Here is a 22,481-nt window from a genome sequence, read left to right as displayed (position 1 = left end):
GGATGCTTAACCGACTGCGCCACCCAGGCGCCCCTAAAACAAGACTTTTAAGACTGACATGACTCCTACTGCTTCCTCTCTGTCTTCCTTTGGGTACTCACTCTAGTCTGAATTTTTTCTTCCACTCTGAGAAGGCTAATAAAACCATAGACAAAATTCTGCCAAGTTAATGGCCTTACAGGTTCCCTGTTACCTACCTTCAATATCTACCTTCAAAGAAGGGCCCTCATGTGAACCCCTCTCAGAGTTGATGAAGCTGAGGGATTTTTCTCATAAGCTGCTACATTATTCTTTAAACAGTCAAGGGTAAACTGGCAGATACAGATTTAGATCTTGCCAAAGTGATCCTGGAAAAACTGGCAGAAGCCAGCAAAAGGTGAAAATTCTTACTGGAACCAGCTCTTCCAAATCTGTCTGCCCAATGAAACAGAAAATAAAATCACACTGCCCCTTCCCTTCTAAATCCAGACCCATTGGTTATTGATCCCTTCTCTCCCAGGGACAGCTATTGCCTCCTTGCTGGTCTTGTTTTGTGTAACTGGTCTTGGTTTTCTGCCTGCCTGGAACATACAGGTTGTTGGTTCTTTCTTCTGGCCATCACTGTGAGTGGTTCTAGATTTGGGAAAGTTGATACCCCCTGCACTCTCTTTGGTGACCCATCTTATACCCGAGGGAGGCTATTCAGTATTGCCAAAAATACTTAGAATTATGTACCGAGAGGAGAAAAAAAGCAAATTGAGGGCACTGTAGTTGGATAGATGGAGCAACCTATGATTTCATTTAAATTACAATCCAATTCTTTGAAGAACTGAAAGCAACTGGTCCTGATGTTACAAATGTTTACAAAACCAGAAATGTAGCTCTATAGGCAATCGTGAGTCCACCTATGCCTCTAGCAATCCCCAAACTTGCCCTGGTTATCTCAAACAGCTTGTACATTATTGGCCTTAGGAAACCAAAGTTCCTCTAAAAGGAGCTTGTATTTTCCCCTGTACCTTTTAAATCTAAATGTTCAATGTTCTACCTGGTCTTCTCCAGGAGCTCTTTACTCCATCTCGTTAAAATGAAAATTTAAGGGAGATAATTCTTATCAAGAAAAAAATAAAACAGAGAAAGATTTTTTGGAATTTTAATTACCAAGGAGAAGCACAAAACTTAATATCCAAAGATGGATATTAAAAAAAAAAAAGCTTTACCCCCTAACCGGGTAACCTTAACCTATTCATCATCTACCAGAAAAACAAACTCACATCCAACTTTCATTAACTAGTAAATCCTGTACTGATTTCATAGCAGAAATTTCAAAACCAGCTCTAAGTCCCTGAGCCTGTCTGTTCACATGTGTCTACAAGTGTGTTATGTGTTACTTTCTACCTCCGCATGGTATTGCTAAAATGGATTTCTAAAAAAGCTCTACATAGTTGGTTTCAAGGCAAGTGCCTGTAAGGATGGGCAGTCTGAAACTCAGAAAGAAACCCAAATGTTTAAGTTCACAGGTTTTGGGAAAATATTTGATATAAAAACTAGATTATGGTTGATGGCTTAATTAAAACAAACATGTTTTTAGTTATCAACATTAAATATAAAACTTACTCTACCTGAGTTTACTAGCTATTTAAGTTCACGTTCTCTCTTATAAGATGTAGCCACACAAAACATAATAGCTTAGGATAATGGCTGACTTTAATGTCTAATGTTTAATAAAGTTCTTGTAGGTAATCTAAACATAATTCAGGATATTTCAAAAATAAAGACAAAAGTTTACAAATGAGCTTTTCAGCAATATTTTCCCTAAGTTTTTTATTTTTTATTTGGATAGTCTAAAACCTTGAAGTTTTACTGAGATAGGTTAAATAAGTTAAAGTCATTAAATATGTAGGTCATTTCCAAATAAGAGAAAATTCTAAAACATTAATTAGTAAACATAGGCTTATCTACTTTTGGCTTCCTATTACAGAGAAACAAAAAGATATTTAAACAAGCTAATGCTACATTAAAAAATTTAAAAAGGTACATGCTTATAGAAATTCTAAAATGTATTCATAAATATGCAAATTTAAAAAATCTAAGCTCACTTCTTAGTTTTCACTAGAAATTAAGGTTTCTTAAGGGTTAAGAATTCTAATATACATAATTAAAGCCACTAAAAATAATTAGGGAAACATCTGTATATGCCAGGAAAAGTAGGATGTGTTTTTAGTAACAAAAGGTATGAGAAATGGAGATGTGTTTTTTGTTGAGGAAAAAGAAGTTTTATCCTAAAATGAAGCTGGTTGTTTAAAGGGAAAAAAAAATTTTAAAAAGGACAAAAAGTGTAGAAAGAAGTGGTGGGGCCCTTGGGTAGCTCAGTCAGTTAAGCGTCCAACTTGGGCTTAGGTCATGATCTCACAGTTCATGGGTTCAAGCCCCGCGTCGGGCTCTGTGCTGACAGCTCAGAGCCTATAGCCTGCTTCTGATTCTGTGTCTCCTCCTCTCTCTGCCCCTCCCCTGCTCCTGCTACGTCTCTCTCTCTCTCAAAAATAAATAAAAAACATTAAAAAAAAAACAAGTTTGAAAAGGTATGCAGAAAGAATCTTTGAAAAGGAATTTTAATGTGTGGTCAAGCTGGTTAAGATTAAAACTTATTTTAAAAAATGAGTTTTAGGGGTGCCTGGGTGGCACAGTCAGTTGAGTGTCCAACTTGATTTCGGCTCAGGTCATGATCCCAGGCTTGTGGGATCAAGCCCCCTGTCGGGCTCCACTCTGAGTGTGGAGCCTGCTTGGGAGTCTCTCTCCCCCTCTGCCCCTCTCCTCTGTTCGCATGCTCTCTCCCTTACATAAAAACTAAATAAGTTTTAACACCAAAATAAGATGGTGCAAAATTAGAGTCTGGCTTTCTGTTAAGAAAAACAAAGTTTTCTTGGACTTTGGTCTGCTTTTGATAAATTGCAAAAGTGTCTTTACCTTTTAAATATTAAGTTTCATAATGATTTGTAATCCTATTTAGGCAAGTGCTTTAAAACCCTTTTTAAAAATTTTTGAAAAACTTCCAAAGGACCTGTTAAACTAATGAGGCTTACTTAGTATGTAAATTACATGGAAAGCATTGTCAAATGAGTTAACACTAAGCCTTCTCTATGTTTGTAAAATTGTGGCACATATGGATAAAGTCTACTCTGCTTCCATAAAAATGGCCCCTCATCACCAGACTCTTGTCATCCTGATGTCCTTGGGACATGGCAGCAGCCCGCTTCTAAACTGGAGAAATGGAGCTAAGTAAGCAATGACTGCAAATGAAACCAACACTTGGGTTATGGGAAACCCAAGATGGCCTGGTTCTTTCTGGCTCCCTGGCAAATCCCATTTTTTTTTTTTTTAAGTTTATCTATTTATTTTGAGAGCAAGACAGCAAAAGTGAAGGAGGAGCGGAGAGAAAGAAACAGAATCCCAAGCAGGCTCTGCGCTGTCAGCACGGAGCCTGATGCAGGGTTCAAACCCACAGACTGTGAGATCATGACCTGAGCCGACATCAAGAGTTGGACACTTACCTGACTGCACCACCCAGGTGCCCCACAAATCCCATTTTTCAATTGTTGCATTCCTACCACAGGACATTTAAAAAGACTCAAATTATAAACAGACATTGATAGACTGGTTTTGTAATTTTATAGATGTTTATCAGCAATATTTGACCTGACTGGTCACCACCACTCCCCTCTTCCCAAAAATCTACTTTTGTTCCCAGAAGCCTTAAACCTCCACCCTCTGGACTCAGAATACTTGCAGCTGGACTTCATTCAGTTGCCACTTAGTATGGGTTATCAATAAATGTGTTTTTGTTATTATATGGGTGGTTTCTAGATGGGTCATGACTGCTGTAAGACAGATGCCCTCACAGGAAAAAATAAGTAACATTAAAAAATGTGTTTCCCATTTGGGGTATACCTTCATCTCCAGTGATCAAAGCAGCCATTTCACCGGACTAATCATATAAGCCTTAATGAAAACCCTACAAACTTCTTGGAATTCTATTAGTACACAACCTTCTGCTGAACCCCTGTTGTCTCATGCTCATATAACCAGCTACTACAAGTCTCTAATGTCTTGTGTTCAAGCCTGACATCAAAAGGTTCAAGAAGCTTCTGGATCCCAGTTCAGAGAAACCTGTTGATCACAGTTTAGAGCTTGGTGACTACATAAACATCAGAGGAAAACAACCCTCCAGCCCCACTGGAAAAGGACCTTACCAGGAGTACCAGGTGCTCCTGACCACTGACCCTGCTCCAAAACTAAAAAGTATTAAGCCCTACGTACACATCACACAATTAGAGAAGGCTCCACCTGACACCTGGTCCTGTACAGATGCTGGAGGCCTCTGTATCAAATTGACAAGGAAAAGACGTAGCTGACATCAAGGTAGATTCCTTCCTTCTCAGATGATGGATCAACACCTCATATGCTAACTAAACGTAAACCCCTTTTTCCTCTTCGCCTTTCCTTCACTCTGGCATTGGCCTGGAAAGATAACACCCTCATCTATATCTCCCAGGCCATTGCTAAGGGAGATGGGGTGTATAACCTCTGGAATTTCTCTAAATTTACACTGTTGAATTAAAGAAGACCTATGAGGAGACATTCATGATTCAGATTCACTCCTTTTCACAGGTCCCTATTTCCTTGGTTAGGGATAAATATAAATGAGGCTATGATCAAGAACTTAATTCTCAAAAGTATTGCAAAATCTGCTGCTAAAGCAGTAGCACAACAGAGATCCTTAGACTCTCTAGCCAAAGTTGTCCTTGATTATCTTTTAGCTGAACATCTTGTGTTGTGGCCACCACCACCCACTGTGACTGGATTAAGAACACTTAGGGGGAAGTTAAAACTCAATTATATAAGATCACTGAGCAAGCCCCTGGGCTTAAAAAGATGACTCCTTCAGCAGGGTCTTTGACTTGTTTTTTCTTGGTTTGAGTCTTGGAGACCATGGCTCTAAAGTATACTCCCACTATTGGGTATTATCCTTATAGTAATAATCCCTTTGATGCATTATCTTCTCTCAAAATCTTTGAATGTATGTTCACAGCCACTGATCAGCAAGCAAGTGATCTCCTAAGACTGGAATGTGAACCTGAAGCTGTGACCTAGCAACATCATAGAGATTAAGGAAAAGAATCAGGAGCTATAGGTACCACACAAAGGATCTACAAAAGCTGTGAGAAGTACAGAATGGTAATTGACAGTTGGTGCTAATGCCTTAAATTTTTATCACATCTCTCAGTTAAGCTGAGAGTCTGATCAAAAGGGGGAACTATTAAGAAAACCACAGGTCCTGGGGCGCCTGGGTGGCTCAGTCGGTTAAGCGGCCGACTTCGGCTCAGGTCATGATCTCGCAGTCCGTGAGTTCGAGCCCCGCGTCAGGCTCTGTGCTGACCGCTCAGAGCCTGGAGCCTGTTTCAGATTCTGTGTCTCCCTCTCTCTGACCCTCCCCCATTCATGCTCTCTCTCTGTCTCAAAAATAAATAAACGTTAAAAAAAAATTTTTTTTTAAAAAGAAAACCACAGGTCCAAAATGGCATCATCAGAATGAGCTCCCAAACTGGGGCTTAATATGTAATTTAACTGCAGTTTCCACCTCCCTCAGAAATGTAGTCTTAACAGGTCAGTCAGGAATTTTCTGATGGTACCAAGGAGTCTGCCACATGGGCCCTCTGCAATCCCCAAAGTAAGATGAGGTAGTCTGCATAAGATACCTGGCTTTTCCCTCTAAGGGAAAGTGTCCTTGCTTGAAACAATCCTTTTCTTTTGTTAATAACCTTCTTGCTTGGCTCTCCTATAAAACCTTCCATTTTGTACAACTCCTCAGAGCTCCCCATTCATGAATCTTTCAATAAAGCCAATTAAATCTTTAAAATTTACTTGGTTATTTAATAGGCATATTATCAAAAAATTGATAAATTTAGGGGCACCTGTGTGGCTCAGTTAAGCAGCCAACTTCACAGCTCAGGTCATGATCTCACGGTTTGTGAGTTCAAGCCCCATGTCGGGCTCTGTGCTGACAGCTTAGAGCCTGGAGCCTGCTTCAGATTCTGTGTCTCCTTCTCTCTCTGCCCCTCCCCTGCTCTTTCTCTCTCCAAAATAAATAAATATTAAATTTTTTTTAACTGACAAATTTAGAAAAGTACAAAGAAAAATCACTCATAATTCCATCACCTAGACATAGCATATGAATTACAGTTGACCCTTGAACAACGCAGGGTTAAGGGCGCCAACCTCCCACACAGTCAAAAATCTGCATATAACTTTTGAGTCCCCCAAAACAGAACTATTAATGACCTACTGCTGACTGGAAACCTTTCCAGTTACAAACAGTCGATTAATACATATTATGTATGCTATATGCATCATATACTATAATCTTACAATAAAGTAAGCTAGAGAAGAGGCAATTATTAAGAAAATCATAAGAAAAATACATTTAAAGTACTCCATTTATTGAAAAAAATCCACATATAAGTGGATTCATGCAGCTCAAACCCATGTTGTTCAAGGGTCAACTGTACTTCCTTCCAAGGACCTTAACCTGTCTATTGAGCTTTTCTATTGAGATCATACTGTTAGTAATCCTGCTTTTAATTTAACATTCTGACATATGCATTTCCTCCTATCAATAAATACACTTCAGAAGTCATTTTTAGTTCCTGTGTAATATTTCACTGTCTGCCTATATCACAATTTACTTAATAATAACAATCCCCTTTTTCTGGAGATTTTGGAGATTTAGACTGTTTTCACTGTTTGGTAATTAAAAATAATTTAATATTTTTTATTATATCCTTTGAACAAATTTCTAAGAATAGAAATTCTAAGTTAAAGACTATAGGCATTTTAAGGATCTTGTTAAAATGTAATTTATAAAGAATTATAGTCCTATAATAGAATTTAATGACTTAAATATTTGCATCATCAACAGCATGATCACAGTTCAGAGGGAGAAGCAGGTGACAAGTTAAACTACTATAGCCTTTTATTTGTCTCCAAAAAGGTGAGAAATAAAGGCTAAAAATTCAAGTGACTTTATAAATACTGTAAGGAAATCGATGTTATCATTACCAGTTATAGATGACACCTATCATAATGTCCTTTTTCTCCTAAAACGTGATGCTATTTGTTTGGTTTTACTCTGGGTTTGGTATCTTCTTTAAAAAGAAAAAAAAAATTCCACGCACAATTTTACTAAGTGAAGCAAAAGAGGAGGTATAGGACTGGTAAGAATTAAAAGAAAGAAATATGCTTTCTCAGTTCTCAGGACCTTTCATATGAGTGGGGGGAAAATTCCTTGTAAGGTGGAAACAAGACGCAGAAAGTTTTCGACCCTGTGGTCAAGGCTATGAGGTAGGTTAATAGGAGATGACCTCAAAACTTGTCTCTGAGAATTTTGGATTCAATTTTGGAACGGAGAACCCTCGACCACACACCAATACTCCTTTAAACCTAGCAACAGTGAACCTCAACATCCACACAAAGTGCTCTTTCTCTTATCTCTGTCCTGCTCCTTTCTCACACACATTCTTCTGCTCATTAACTATTTCACACAGGTAATCCTAACATGAAGAGCTTTAAATTAGGAACGACCTGATAGATTTGGCTTTCTAACACAGATCTTTTTAGAAGACTTATTACTCTTCTACCTACCATTTTATTAAAATCAGTGTATAATCCCTGAGAATAAACACAATGGAAATAAGTAAAAAAAAATGGTAAGACTGAAACCCAGGGGAAGAAAACAGATCTAGTGTTTTAAAAGTGCCTTGAGTAAGTCAACGAGTAAGTAATGCACGGACAGCTTTGAGTGACTGAGTACCAGTCTGCTTGAGGAGCTCGACTTTCACTTCCACAGTGGCGGCACCAGTTCCCACTCCCAGGGGCACTGGGGAGAGCTCCGCCTCCTGGTCCACTCTCAGTTTATCTCCTTTTGGCCAGTTTCTTGGTTTGCAGTTGTTGTTTTGGTTTTTGAATGCCTGACAGAATAACACTGCCATAGAAAAGACTGTCATTGGCCCGGGCCCTCTTCCTGGGCAGGCGACCCCCACCCAGAAAACGGAACATGACCGGCTTGAACCGGCAGCACTAACTACCACACTGAGAGTTCTCTAGGTAAGTACAACAGACTTGAGCGCATCTACGGGAGCACGTAACACTCTGTAATGTAATGCTGTTTTACAATGTAATGTCAACTCTGGAGGAACTTGAAAGCTATGTGAGGGTTTTCTAAGCCTGACATCAAGTACACATTTATTGTGTAACTCTAGTATTTGTATCACATTCACCTACTTGTATGTAACATGACAAGAATGATGTATCCAGATGAGTTTGTTGAACCTCTGTTGGCCACTGGAACACAGCTGTAGCCCCACATGAAAACTCTGATCTGCTTCTGGTACGGGGACACGACGGAAGTATCTGTATTTATAGTCAAGTGGTTTCTGTAAAAGAAAAAGTATGTGAGCCATAATGAAACCTCAACTCACTGACACGTAGAAATATCATAGGAATACATTATGCAAGAGTGATGCTAAAAGTAACATGGCATCTGCATAGAGCAGAGGTGTCCTCAGTATCAAATAAGAATGTGTATGAGTGCTCTGACAAATGTTAAAGCACTCTAAAGTAAGGTTTTCTATCATCGACTTAGTTAATCATCACAGTAACCCCAAGTGTTAAATATGATTGTACATTGCTACTTAATGGCTAAAAGAATGAAGACCTAGGGAGGTCAAACAAGTTAATCAAAATTACACAGCAGTTGCAGAGCTGGAAATGAAAACTGCTATCTTCTACATGTAAGCCCAGTACTTCTTTCTACTGAAAACACAATTTTTAAGGAGGCAAAGGGATGAACTGGTGAAAGATGTAGAAAAAGCATAGAGTAGAACTTAACTTTTGTGGTAAGTCAATGAAGAAATAGATGTGGACAAGGTTCATTAGAATCACACTTTTGCAAATACTATTGCTAATGACACAAGAATGCCAACACTATACATGGTTTCAGTGTATCATATTCTGAAGAGAAAATTGGAACTCAATGTAGGGAGTTCCTAAACTCTTTTATTAAATAAAACCTAAATAACAAGGGCCTCACATTTTGACCTTAGGAAGCTCATGGCCAAAATCACAACCATAGCAGCCACCTCTGCCCCTCAGACCGTAGCCTACCTGAGGCAGGCAGAGAAGCCGGCAACAGATGGCCACAAGGTGAAGGGACTCCGATGAAACCCTGCCCTAACTATCTCAACACATGATGCCAAGGAAGAGAGGAGGATCTGATGGGAGGAAAACGTTCAAAAACTACATTAATTATAAAAGCATTAGGCAAGTCTTTATTCCAACTACGTCACAACCGACTACTCAGGTGTATGGACTCCTTGGGTATACATTTTTAAAACCAGGACTGAAAAACGCATATGGAGAAAAGTTGTGAAAAAAAATTAGGCCCTCAATGTATTAAAGACAGTTAAAAGTAATCTGGAATGTAATAATTCAATAGTCACATTTGCTTGGCATTTTTTTCCTTATATAAACACAGGAAGAAGGAAATTAGCTTATTTCCAGTATAAACTGATTGATTCTCGGGGTTCCTGGGTGGCTGAGATAGTTTCGCATCCAACTTTTGATTTTGGCTCTGGTCACAATCTTATGGTTCATGAGTTCGAGCACCGCATCAGGCTCTGCGCCAACAGTGAGGAGCCTGCTTGGGATGCTCCTCCTCTCCCTCTCTCTGCCCCTCCCCTGCTCATGTTCTCTGTCTCTCAAAATAAACTTAAAAAATTGAAATTCTCTGTAAAAGTATCCTTGAGAAAGAATCATCTGTGTGAGCTAACTTAAGAACAAAATCCCTTATGATTCAAAATGAGAACAGCTAAAAACATATTCAGGTATGATTTTATTAGCTATTTCATAGGATATTTTGGGTTTACATTTTCATATGTAAAAAGCCTGGACTAGAACAAGAAATCATTTAGAGAAAAACAAGCGAATCCATAATTCAAAATACCCCACATTTTAGAAAACCTTCCAGCTCTGTTTAAAGAGATGCTATAAGTCAACATACATTTTGTGAAACGTATAAATTATAAAACACAATTTTCTTTTTGTTTAAATTTTTTTTTAACGTTTATTTATTTTTGAGACAGAGAGAGACAGAGCATGAACAGGGGAGGGGCAGAGAGAGAGGGAGACACAGAATCCAAAACAGGCTCCAGGCTCTGAGCTGTCAGCACAGAGCCTGACGCGGGGCTCGAACTCACAGACCGTGAGATCATGACCTGAGCCGAAGTCGGAGGCTTAACTGACTGAGCCACCCAGGCGCCCCTAAAACACAATTTTCTTATCCTTTCTAATTAAGAATTCTTAAATGAGTAGGGTACTGAAATGAAGAGAGAACTGCCAATTCCACCTTGTATACTCACTTCTTCTTTTTTCTTAGTTATCACAGCAAATACTTTGGTCTGATTGTCTGTATCTTGTGACAAGCGGTAATGACCCAGTAGAATTGCATCAGTTCTAAAAATTAAAAAATACAAGTCCATTAATCAGTTATTGTATGTATTTAAATAACCTAGGAAGTAATATATTACAATAGTAGTTACTCAACTTGCCCTAGAAGAATCAACTAGGATGTGAATAAACCTAGTTTGGTAAGGTTCCAAAGACCTACTGAACTGTCCTCTCTAGAGCGATGCCCAGGAATTAGTATTGTTCACAAGGGCTCTTGCAGAGTGCTGTTTTAATCATGCAGTACTAACTTAAGGAAGCACTGGATGACATTAACCTGCAGGTATCCATATAAAATGGGCTGGATAGAGAACTACAGAAAAATACTACCTGGTATTCCTAGTTCTTAAACGAGGAACAATGGACTGAGGCTCCTCAGGGGTTGTCAACATCATCATGTGGCCATCAGGGAAGAACCTTATGTACCTGTGTAAAAAGAAAAAGAACACCAAAAAACACCACACACACACAAAGTATAAAACATGTCCTTGTTTTCTAGCCCTAAACCTGTTCTCTGCTGTGAAATCAAAACAGGAATACCATGGGTCAAAAACTGGCAAAACATCATTAAAACAAACACTACTGACAACTGTGAGGCCAGCACAATAGAAGTGAAGGCATTTTATTATCTTTCTCAGAGGGAACTGTTTAACTTTCAGTTTTACTCTTGAATAAAAATATTCCTCTATTAAAGCACTTTTCCTAAAGCACTAATATCAAAAGTGAGCTCTAATGATAATACACAGTAGTTAACAAGTCTACTTATTTCTCTTTTTTATGTTTATTTTTAAGAGAGTGAGAGAGTGCTAGGTGGGGGACAGAGAGAGAGAGGGGGACAGAGGATCCAAAGCAGGCTCTGCACTGACAGCAGAGAACTCGATGTGAGGCTCGAACTCATGAACCACGAGATCATGACCTGGGCTAAAGTCGGACGGTTAACCAACTGAGTCACCCAGGTGCCCCAGGTCTACTTATTTCTCAATGACGATAACATCTGATGGATAGTAAAGCTGAATAATAGCAAAAGCTATGTGAAAAGGCAAATGAATGAGTACACCAAAAGCAAAAAACAAGAACTCTAAAACATAAAACAATTCTGGGGCACCTGGGTAGCTCAGTTGGTTAAGTGTCTGACTCTTGATTTCAGCTCAGGTCATGATCTCATGGTTTCTTGAGTTCGAGCTCCACATAGGGCTCTGTGCTGTGTAGAGTCTGCTTGAGATGGTCTCTCTCTCTCTCCTAACACTGTCTCTGTCTCTCTCAAAATAAATAAATAAACTTTAAAAAATTTAAGAAAAGAAAAACATAAAACGATTCTTAGATTTAGAAGCTAGGAGGAATTAAATCATGTGCATTAACCTATTAGTTCTTCGAGTGCAGGTCCTATTATAATACTGGATAAAAATACTGAGGGTCATTCTATAGATAAATGCAAAAGCCACAGAGAACAGCTTCCTACTAACTAATGAACTAATACTTGGAGAGAGAGAATTTTTCACTCACTCAGTTTACTACAGTTGTACCTGTAATATTCCACTTGGTGCCAGGCTCTATAGAAACCATCAAGAGACTGTTCCCCTTGACGAATATATGTCGTTTTACTGATATACACTCCTATAAAAAAGAAAGTTTTTTTTTAAGTAGGAACACAAACAAAAATTTTATAGTTACAAGCACATAACATGTTTCTAGTTTTAATTTTGTGGTTTCCTTTAAATATGATCAGAGGACTTAACGTCTGTTACAGAAAATGAAGACTATGTATTTATCAAAATCAGCAGGACAGACCACTATTTCTTCTCAGTTCTAATGAGTTCAACTTACCATCAAACCGGACACGGGGCCTTTCTAAAAACATCTCTCTCCAGGATGTGTATGGAACAAGTTTAACACAGCTTCTGCCCCAAACTTTCAAGCAGGCCAAACGCCATATTTCAGGGTCTCTAGGTGATAAAACATAACATCAATTTATAAAAAAGGCTAAGTCCATCTATGCAGATACAAGAAATATCTCTGCTACTAGCAATCATCTTCTATTCAGCAAGAACTTGTTGAGCTCCTACAAGTCACTGTCTGGGTTCTGGAGATAGACTGATAGACACGGCTAAGGCCCTGCTGGTTTATTGGTAGGAAAGCAAACAAAACTAAGAAACCAAAAAGTTTCAGGTAGTGTGCCCAGTGTAAGAAAAAATGAAGCAGGGTAAACAGACAAGAAATGTAGTGGGGAAATAGAGACGATTTCAGATATAGTGGCCGGGAAAGAACCCTGGGCAGAAGCCATAGCAAGTGCAAGGCCCTTGGGTAGGAGTGTGACAGGCACACTTAACAAGGACCATGAGGTTGCAGCAAACTAAGCAAGGTTAACAGACTACATGATTAGAGAGGCAGTCAAGGGCAGGGGAGGTAACAGCTTGCAGGCTATTTAGGTGAGACAGATGCCACTGAAGAGCTCTGAGTATGATTTAATACTTTTACAGGTTTTTGGGGTTTTTTTTCCTATTTAAGTTTATTTATTTTGAGAGAGAGAAAGCATGGGCAGGGGGCAGAGAGATGGGGGAGAGAGAGAAGCACTAGCAGGCTCCACACTGTCAGTGCAGAGCCTGATGTGGGGCTCAAAGTCACAACCCGTGAGATCATGACCCTAGCTGAAACCAAGAGTTGGAGGCTTAATCAACTGAGCCACCCAGGTGCCCAGACTTATGCTTTTAAAAGATCACTCTGGTAGTCTGGAAAATATGCTCTAGGGGTATCACAGTGGAAGCAGGCCACTGCCGTAACTCAGACCAAGTATAACTTGGCTGACCAAGAAGGGTACTTGGAGAAGGGTGAAATGGTCAGACTGGAGGTCTACTTTTAAGGCAGCACCAACAAGACTGTTATGGGGTTAGTGTAGAAAAACTAAGCAAAAGATATACTGAATATTAACAGGATTCCGATACAGCTCAAAATACTTTAACTCTATCTGTAACTTGAAATATTCAGTTTTAAAGATGTAAAAAACTACCTGTATCTGAGCCGGGCTGCAAAAAAGGATTAACTACCTCCCCAATTTTTTCTTTTTATGATTATTTTTATTTTATGAAAACACACAGAAGTTTTATCCCTGAAAATTCCCTTTATAATTTTTTTAATGTTTATTTATTTTTGAGAGAGAGAGCGCGACAGTGTGGGAGAGGCAGGGAGAGAGGGAGACACAGAATCCAAGGCAGGCTCCAGGCTCCAAGCTGCCAGCACAGGGCCCCACATGGGGCTCGAACCCACGAACTGTGAGATCATGACCTGAGCTGAAGTTGGATGCTTAACCGACTGAGCCAACCAGGTGCCCCTATAATTTTTTAAAAAGTTAATAGATTAACAGTTCTAGAGACTCCCATTTCAAAACTGAAATCTACTTGTTTAATAAGAATTTGTTAAATGTAATAGCACACAGAATCACCAAAAAACAAAGGCATCAGGCAATTCAAACATTTTACCCAAAATACAAGACTCCAAATGAAATTAGGCTGTTAAAAAATAATGAAGTTTAAGAAGTTATAAAAAACTTCTAGATGCTAAGGACAAAGTATGTATTTTTATGTAAGATATCCATGAAAGATGACCAATCTCAAATAATTTTATACTAAGCTAGGATTATTCTTTATGTAGCAATATTTTAAAAGTATAAGATGGGGGTGCCTGGTGGCTCAGTACATTGAGCGTCTGATTCTTCTTTTTTTTTTTTTTAATGCTAATTATTTATTTTGAGAAGAGAGACTGCGCGAAGGGGAGTGGCAGAGGGAGAGAAGGAGAGAGAGAATTCCAAACAGGCTCCATGTTCAGGGTGGAGCCGGTGAGCATCAGACTCTCAATATTGGCTTGGGTCATGATCTCAACGTCATGAGATGGAGTCCCACATAGCATCACAGAGTGGAGCCTGCTTGGGATTCTCTCTCTCCCTGTCTGCCCCTCCCCCACCTCAAAATTAATAAACATTAAAAAATAAAAGTATAGAATAACTTTTAATGGGCCAAAAGAAAGTTCTGTGCAATCTAAGTTTAAATCATTACTTAAAAAAAATTTTTTTTTAATTTTTTAATTTATTTTTGAGGGAGAGAGAGAGAGCCAGCAGGGGAGGTGCAGAGAGAGGGAGACACAAAATCCAAAGCAGGCTCCAGACTGAGCTGTCAGAACAGAGCCTGACACAGGACTCGAACCTGTGAACTACAAGATCATGACCTGAGTCAAAGTCAGACATTCAACCAACTGAGCCACCCAGGTACCCCTAAATCATTATCACTTAATGGGTTTAGAGTTATTCTGAAAATGACTTGAGTTTATTTTTCTAGTGCAATTTCTTTTCCAAATCAGCAAGACTAGCATGCAAACTACCCTGTAGAAGTAATGTGTGTGACTACCTCTGTTCTACGTAATAGTCTATACTCTGGAAACCTAGTGCCTTCTACCTTTAAATGCTAAGTGGTTTGAGAAAATCACACAAATACAACTTAGGCCAAACTGTTCATTCTAAATTTTTACCCAGAACATCAATCAAGTTTTTTATTAAAACCGGCAAAAGACCATAATTTTTTTTCACCACTGCCCAAGTTGTTTTAAAACAGGTGAAGTACCTGGCACAGATATAGAATCCTCTGCACACCTGTGACAACTGCTCTAATGATCTGAGATCCAAGTCACTAGACACCACCCATCGGAAGATGTACATCAGGACCTCCATTGGCAGCACTGCAAAAGAAAACCAACCGTTCGGCGACTCTTACTTTACCATCTCATTCTCGGTGCAGGTAGCTCTCCGTACTCCCACACATTTGTGAATCACACCCTTAGTACTGCTCAGAGCTGTGCACGCGTGTATTTAATTATCCAAAAGTAATAATGGTTTTAACATCAAGACACAAATCTTTGTTTTTTTCACTATGGAGCGAATCAGAAGTCACCTTTATGGAGCACCCTTTCCCTCAAAGGATCATTTTACCACCAAGATATATTAAAATACAAGTGTTAGAAAAATAGTCTGATACACATATACACACACACACACACACACACACACACACACACATAAAATCCATATTCCATTCGCTAACACTAAAAACTTATTTTCATCTCCTGGAATCTGGAAAATCCCATAACTAATTAAATAACATTTAACATATGAAAAGAAAAACATTCATTTTTGAACACGTGCCTATCTCAGGCTAAAATGCCTGGTGACACCAATATTCCTCTAATTTTCTTGGACTGCTTCAACACCCTCTTAGATCTTCATTGAACCAAGTTGGACCTCCTTGATTTGTGCTACAAACTGCTTTCTACTTGAGGTTTTGCAAACAGTAATTGTAACTAGCTCTCCCAACATATCTTGAACTAAAGCAATTACCTGGCAAGTTATCTGACCTAGTTTGGAAACCTTAAATCTCTGGTGAACGTGTGCCTTGCCGAATTCTAACAACCTTGAACTCATACCTGATATGTGAGTCTGATTGCTCTCCAGCTCAGGCTGGCACAGTTTGAGCACAGACTCCTGAAACGTGAGCTGCTGCTGGAAGCAGGACAAGAGGTCTGCCATCTTGCTGTCGTCATCATTATCTTCCATGCTGAAAAAGGAGGGAGGTGAATAAACTAAGTGCCTCAGTCCATAACAGAGCTCAGAAACTGAGTTTTCATAGTTTTAAAATCTGCTTCAGAAAAAGTCATCTAAAAGCAAACTATCTTAACTACTTTTTTGATTTGAAAAAAGTTTATTCTGCCTTGCAAAGGAGTATCATACCCAGTCTTTTGAAGGAAAAAGCAATTTTCATTCTCACCCAGGAAGAACTAGAATTCAGAGGGGAGGGGGCACGCATGGGTGGCTCAGTCGGTTAAACGTCTGCTTGGTTTCAGCTCAAGTCATGGTCTCACAGTTTCGTGAGTTCGAGCCCATGATGGCCTCTGCTCTGACAGTGCAGAGGCTGCTTGAGATTCTCTGTCTCCCTCTCTCTCTGCCCCTCCCCAACTCATGCTGTCTCCATCTCTCTCTCAAAATAAATAAAAAAAAAAAAAAAAAAAAAAAAGAACTAGAATTTGGGATACAATTACTGACATTTAGTTAGTACATTTTATTGTAGAGATTTCTTGAATTAGTGAAAAAGATCATTTCAAATGATTAAAAAAAACTTGTGTAAATATATTCCGTACTAGTATGACTATACTCCATTCTAACTGGATAAAAATCAAACATACAGATGTCATCTGTGGTACTTACTTACCAAGGGTTTTGTAACAGATGTGCCTTATCACCCTACCTTAAGAGAGGAAAATATGTAATTTAAAAAAATCTTAGCAGGGTCCATAAATCATCTACCAACATAAACAAATGTGCAGTTTAGAGTTCTGGGAAAAGAAAAAAAAAACCTCTAGCTTTCCATTTTTGCTGAAATTAACCTTAAGTGATCAGACTACAAAAAGGCCTAGAGGAAGAGTGAAGTCAAAAGACCAGGAAAGGTTTATTATAATACAACAAAGGCATGTGTGGTTGAGGCCAGATGGACTCAAAGGCTTCTCTACTGACATTTCAGGGAAGGCAAGAAACCAAAACAAAGCCAGGAAAGAGACTTTCAGGGATTACTAGATCAGTAAGAAAACAAAAAAACAAAAAAACAACTGTATCTTTAAAAAACCTTCATTGCATATGGGCTTGCAGAAAGGGATGGGAAAGAAAAGAAATGCTTCTTTCATGTTTTAAGGCAACCTTTCTTAACAGCACCTATATCTATTCATAAAACTGGCTAAGAGCTAGGTCTAAATGACCACCTGAGTTTAAAGACGGTTTAAAAAAGTCCAAATGACTCATTTTGAATATGAACTATTTCACACTGGTAACTCTCACTTGGTGAACAATATACTATTAGCTTCAAAGTTCAAACACACAATTAAGACTAACTTCATTCGGATGTTTTTAATATCCAAAGCCTGTGTGTTAATACTGTCAGCAGTTAAAAAAACAGTGGCAATAAGTACATCATCCATAAGGGGAACTTAATTATTTCATGACAGAAGTAATATAATAATCATTACCAAAACATAATTTTCCTGTGTATTGCTCATTTTAAAAACCTGACATTCCCTGGAAATGCAAGCTGGTGCAGCCACTCTGGAAAATAGTATGGACGTTCCTCATAAAACTAAAAATAGGGGCACCTGGGTGGCTCAGTCGGTTAAGCGTCCGACTTCGGCTCAGGTCATGATCTCGCAGTCCATGAGTTCAAGCCCTGTGTCGGGCTCTGTGCTGACTGTTCAGAGCCTGGAGCCTGTTTCAGATTCTGCGTCTCCCTGTCTCTCTGACCCTCCCCCATTCGTGCTCTTTCTCTGTCTCAAAAATAAATAAACGTTAAAAAAAAAAAAAAAACTAACTAAAAATAGAACTACCCAGGACCCAGCAATGGCACTACTAGGCATTTATCCAAGGGATACAGGTGTGCTGTTTCGAAGGGACACGTGCACCCCCATGTTTATAGCAGCACTATCAACAATAGCCAAAGTATGGAAAGAGCCCAAATGTCCATCGATGGATGAATGGATAAAGAAGATGTGATATATATATACAATGGAGCATTACTCGGCAATCGAAAAGAATGACATCTTGCCATATGCAACTACATGGATGGAACTGGAAGGTATTATGCTAAGTGAAATTAGTCAGAGAATGCCAAAAATCATATGACTTCACTCATATGAGGACTTTAAGAGGTAAAACAGATGAACATAAGGGAAGGAAAACAAAAAGAATATAAAAACAGGGAGGGGAACAAAACAGAAGAGATTTATAAATATGGAGAACAAACAGAGGGTTACTGGAGGGGTTGTGCGTGGGTGGATGGGCTAAATGGGTAAGGGGCACTAAAGAATCTACTCCTGAAATCATTGTTGCACTAGATGCTAATTTGGATGTAAATTTAAAAAAATAAAAAAATAAAACAAGTTAAAAAAAACAAAAACAAAAACCTGACATTCTCTCATGGGTACAGACACTCCTCCCTTCTCATTTCAGCAAATTAAGCTTTTAGAGATGGATTAAGCCAAAACAGTTTTATAGAATTGTTTTGCAAATAGCTTCAAAAGTACTGGTTTAAAATTCTCTTGAGCTCTGTCCATATAAAACTATCAATGCCACTTCATGACTTTCCTGCAAGTGGCATCTGTCCAAAGAGTTTCTTTCCTGTACCTGTGCTTTTAAGCAAATGTTACAGTCTCAATGTCCTCCTACACACCTTAAAAGAATAAAGTCCTATTATAATTCAGCATTTTCTTAATAAAATGAAAAACCTTTTTTTAAAAAAATGTATAGCTTCCAACATATAAAAAATGAGAAAGACTAGTTTGATGAAACCCCGTGTACAAATCACCCAATTTCGACGATTAACATTTTGTCAACTTTGGCCTATTACATTTTAATAGGTTTGACTTTTTAAGACAGGTTTCAGAAAGCTGAAATGTGTCTTTTACTTTCGATAATCACTGGTTTTACTTAAAAAACAAAACAAAAACTCTTGTTACCTTGTCTTCGTTCTATCTGCTTAAAAGGTGCATTTCTATATTTTAATCTTAGTATTTCCCTAACTAAAAAAAATTCTACAACTGTATAAACAAGTCTTTATACTAAAGACTATATAATTCAACAGAATTACCACCATCTTCTTATCACGTTAAGAGTCAACAGGGCAAAGATGCTTAACTTTAACAAACTCTATGTATTACTGTCTATCGAATTATATACGCACTAGCTGTTTCCAACGCCATCACCATCTGGAGACCGGGTATAAGTAATCTTGAACTCTATATCAGGTACAAGTTGCATAGCCCTACGATAAAACTTGATGGCTAAAAGAAGAAATAAAGCTAAATTAGCTATGACCGCACATTTTTGTCATTTCCTTTACCTGTAACTGTGGTTTAATTTGGTAACTTTCTTTACAAAGAGCCAAATTCCTTTTTTTCTGTATGCAATAGTTCAGTGAACAAACTTATTTCCAAACCTCACTACTCAGAAGTAACCTTTCCTTTTTCTAAAGCTAACACATTATACAGGCTTAAGGATGCTGTATTTCACTCTTTGCTTTTAGCCCTTCCCACCTTTTCCCTCAGCCTCTTAAGCATTGTTAGAAGTGATCTTAAGTGGTTGTCTTTCTTGGGCTTTGAAAAAGCAATTGTTGTAGCCCCAAGAAAAACACTTTTAAGCAACCTTTTCTTTCTAGGTTGCAGAGTTGAGGATAATCAAATGCTTCCTACTAGGTAGAATAAAGAGGTTTTTTTGAATTTAACCTTCAAATCCAACTTCCTTTAATCAAGCTATTATTTAGCTAAATAACCTTTAAAAGCTACTTTTTTATGAAGTTCCTGGCCAGGTGGTTTAGAGCTGTAATACTTAGTAATCTCTCCCACAAAGCTATACCAACAGAACTTGAGACTTCAAAAGCCTACCAGCTCTTTTTCCCTTAGATGGAGTCTATTCAGTTCAATATATTCTGCTGTGTTCTATCACTGGGGGTGAATTACTATACACTAAGTGGAAATGGGACTCTCACAAACTAATGAAGACTGTAGAGGGCTTTCACCATTTGGGCTCTTTTAATATCTCAGGGTAAAAATATCGCTAGAAGAAATGTGCAAATAAAAATGCAGTAATCCTGAAAATGTTATTTTTGGGGCATTTTCAAATGATTAAAGCAAAGCATCTTTCCCACACCCCAATTATCAGCTTTACTTTCACAAAATGGAAGCCTATTTACATGCCTAATACAGTAAAATGCCCCATCACTTTATTTATGCATTTCTAATGGATTAATAAGAGACAATTAAAGCTGACAATTATTCCTTTGTGTAAACGTAAATTAGAAGATAGGTTCTTGAAACTATCCTTTATATTCTCCTCCTCTGAAATCATTTTCATCCATAAAAGAATACCCTGTTTTTAAATGAGAAACAATTATTTTTAAGACTTTAATAATGAAGAATTAATAAATAGTAAAACCTAAATGTAGGCCAATATGATGATGTGTCACAGCAATATTCTGGAAAAAGGTTACACAGAAATATAATTTTTAGTTTTGATTTGTTAAAAAACAATTTCAAATATAAGGTGACGGATGTTTATATACAAATATAGTCTAGTTAAAAAAAGAATTGGTCAATAAGAGCTGTTATTCAGAAATGTCATGACCATATGATCCTGGGCCCTGAGTTTTACCTTCATAGAGAGCTCCATTCTGTTCTTCTTCTACTGCTTTTAGGAAGAGTTCTCGAGCCTATAAAAATAGTGAAATGCAAATTTTGAAAGTCTGTATTAAAAATGAGTATGCATGTGGGAATGCAAGCTGATGCAGCCACTCTGGAAAACAGTATGGAGGTTCCTCCAAAAACTAAAAATAGAACTACCCAGAACCCAGCAATGGCACTACTAGGTACTTATCCAAGGGATACAGGTGTGCTGTTTCAAAGGGACAGATGCACACCCATGTTTATAGCAGCACTATCAACAACAGCCAAAGAATGGAAAGAGCCCAAATGTCCTTCAGTGGATGAATGGGTAAAGAAGATGTGGTATATATATACAATGCAGTATTACTCGGCAATCAAAAAGAAGGAAATCTTGCCATTTGCAAATACATGGATGGAACTGGAGGGTATTATGCTAAGCAAAATTAGTCAGAGAAAGACAAATATCCTACGACTTCACTCATATGAGGACTTTAAGAGACAAAACAGATGAACATAAGGGAAGGGAAACAAAAATAATATAAAAACAGGGAGGGTTGGGGCGCCTGGGTGGCTCGGTCGGTTAAGCGTCCGACTTCGGCTCAGGTCATGATCTCACGGTCCGTGAGTTCGAGCCCCGCGTCGGGCTCTGTGCTGACAGCTCAGAGCCTGGAGCCTGTTTTGGATTCTGTGTCTCTCTCTCTGCCCCTCCCCTGTTCATGCTCTGTCTCTCTCTGTCTCAAAAATAAATAAACGTTAAAAAAAAAAATTAAAAAAAAAAAACAGGGAGGGGGACAAAACAGAAGAGATTCATAAATATGGAGAACAAACAGGGTTATGGGAGGGCTTGTGGGAGGAGGGATGGGCTAAACGGGTAAGGGGCACTAAGGAATCTACTCCTGAAATCTTTGTTGCACCAGATGCTAACTAATCTGGATGTAAATCTAAAAAAAATAAAAAATAAAACAAGTTTAAAGATAACAAATAAATTAATTAAAGCCACTTTATTTAATAATAAAAAAATGAGTATGCATGGCAGAAGGGCAGTCTTTCCAACAAATAGTGCCAGAACAACTGGACATCCACAGGCAAAGTAATGAACTGTGACTTAAACCTCACATCTTACATAAGAATTAACTCAAGGGGTGCCTGGGTGGCTCAGTCAGTTGAGCGTCCGACTTCAGCTCAGGTCATGATCTCACGCTCTGTGAGTTCAAGCCCTGCGTCGGGCTCTGTGCTGATAGCTCAGAGCCTGGAGCCCACTTCAGATTCTGTGTCTGCCCCTCCCCTGCTCATGCTCTGTCTCAAAAAAAAATTTTTTTAATTAAAAGAAAAAAAAAAGAATTAACTCAAAAATGGATCACAGACTTAAATGTAAAATATAAAACTTTTAACTTTTAGGGAAAAAAAAAATCTTGGAGATTTATGGCTGGGCAGAGAGTTCTTATACTCAATTCCCAAAGCATAATCCATAAAAGGAAAGGTTGATAAACTGGATCTCATCAAAATTAAAAACTTTTGCTCTGTGAAATACCCTGAGGATGCAAATACAAGCTACAAGCTGAGAGAAAGCATTTAAAAGCCACGTATTCAACAAAGGACTGTATTTAGAATGCATAAAGAACCCTCAAAAACTTAACAGTCAAAACACAAACAATACAATTAGAAAAGACAACATATTGTACAGATAGGATATAAAGATGGCAAACAGCATATGA

The 22,481-nt window shown here is 38.3% G+C and overlaps 1 protein-coding gene across 1 annotated transcript in view; it reads right to left on the bottom strand.

Moving 5' to 3' along the window:
• Positions 1-22,481, bottom strand: part of FBXO9 (F-box protein 9) — a 44,654-nt gene that overhangs the window by 2,486 nt on the left and 19,687 nt on the right. Inside the window, exons 4-12 of the mRNA XM_043591657.1 lie at positions 20,756-20,813; positions 19,290-19,389; positions 15,997-16,127; positions 15,141-15,255; positions 12,358-12,476; positions 12,057-12,147; positions 10,864-10,959; positions 10,449-10,542; positions 8,314-8,465 (exon numbers count right to left, since the gene is read on the bottom strand). Of these exons, the coding sequence (XP_043447592.1) occupies positions 8,314-8,465; positions 10,449-10,542; positions 10,864-10,959; positions 12,057-12,147; positions 12,358-12,476; positions 15,141-15,255; positions 15,997-16,127; positions 19,290-19,389; positions 20,756-20,813 (956 nt within the window). The remainder of the gene's footprint in view (positions 1-8,313; positions 8,466-10,448; positions 10,543-10,863; positions 10,960-12,056; positions 12,148-12,357; positions 12,477-15,140; positions 15,256-15,996; positions 16,128-19,289; positions 19,390-20,755; positions 20,814-22,481) is intronic.

Source organism: Prionailurus bengalensis, chromosome B2, assembly GCF_016509475.1.
Source record: "Prionailurus bengalensis isolate Pbe53 chromosome B2, Fcat_Pben_1.1_paternal_pri, whole genome shotgun sequence".
Taxonomy (NCBI): Eukaryota; Metazoa; Chordata; class Mammalia; order Carnivora; family Felidae; genus Prionailurus; species Prionailurus bengalensis.
The sequence above is the reverse complement of the archived record's forward strand: the minus strand, read 5'-3'. Positions and strand labels throughout refer to the sequence as shown.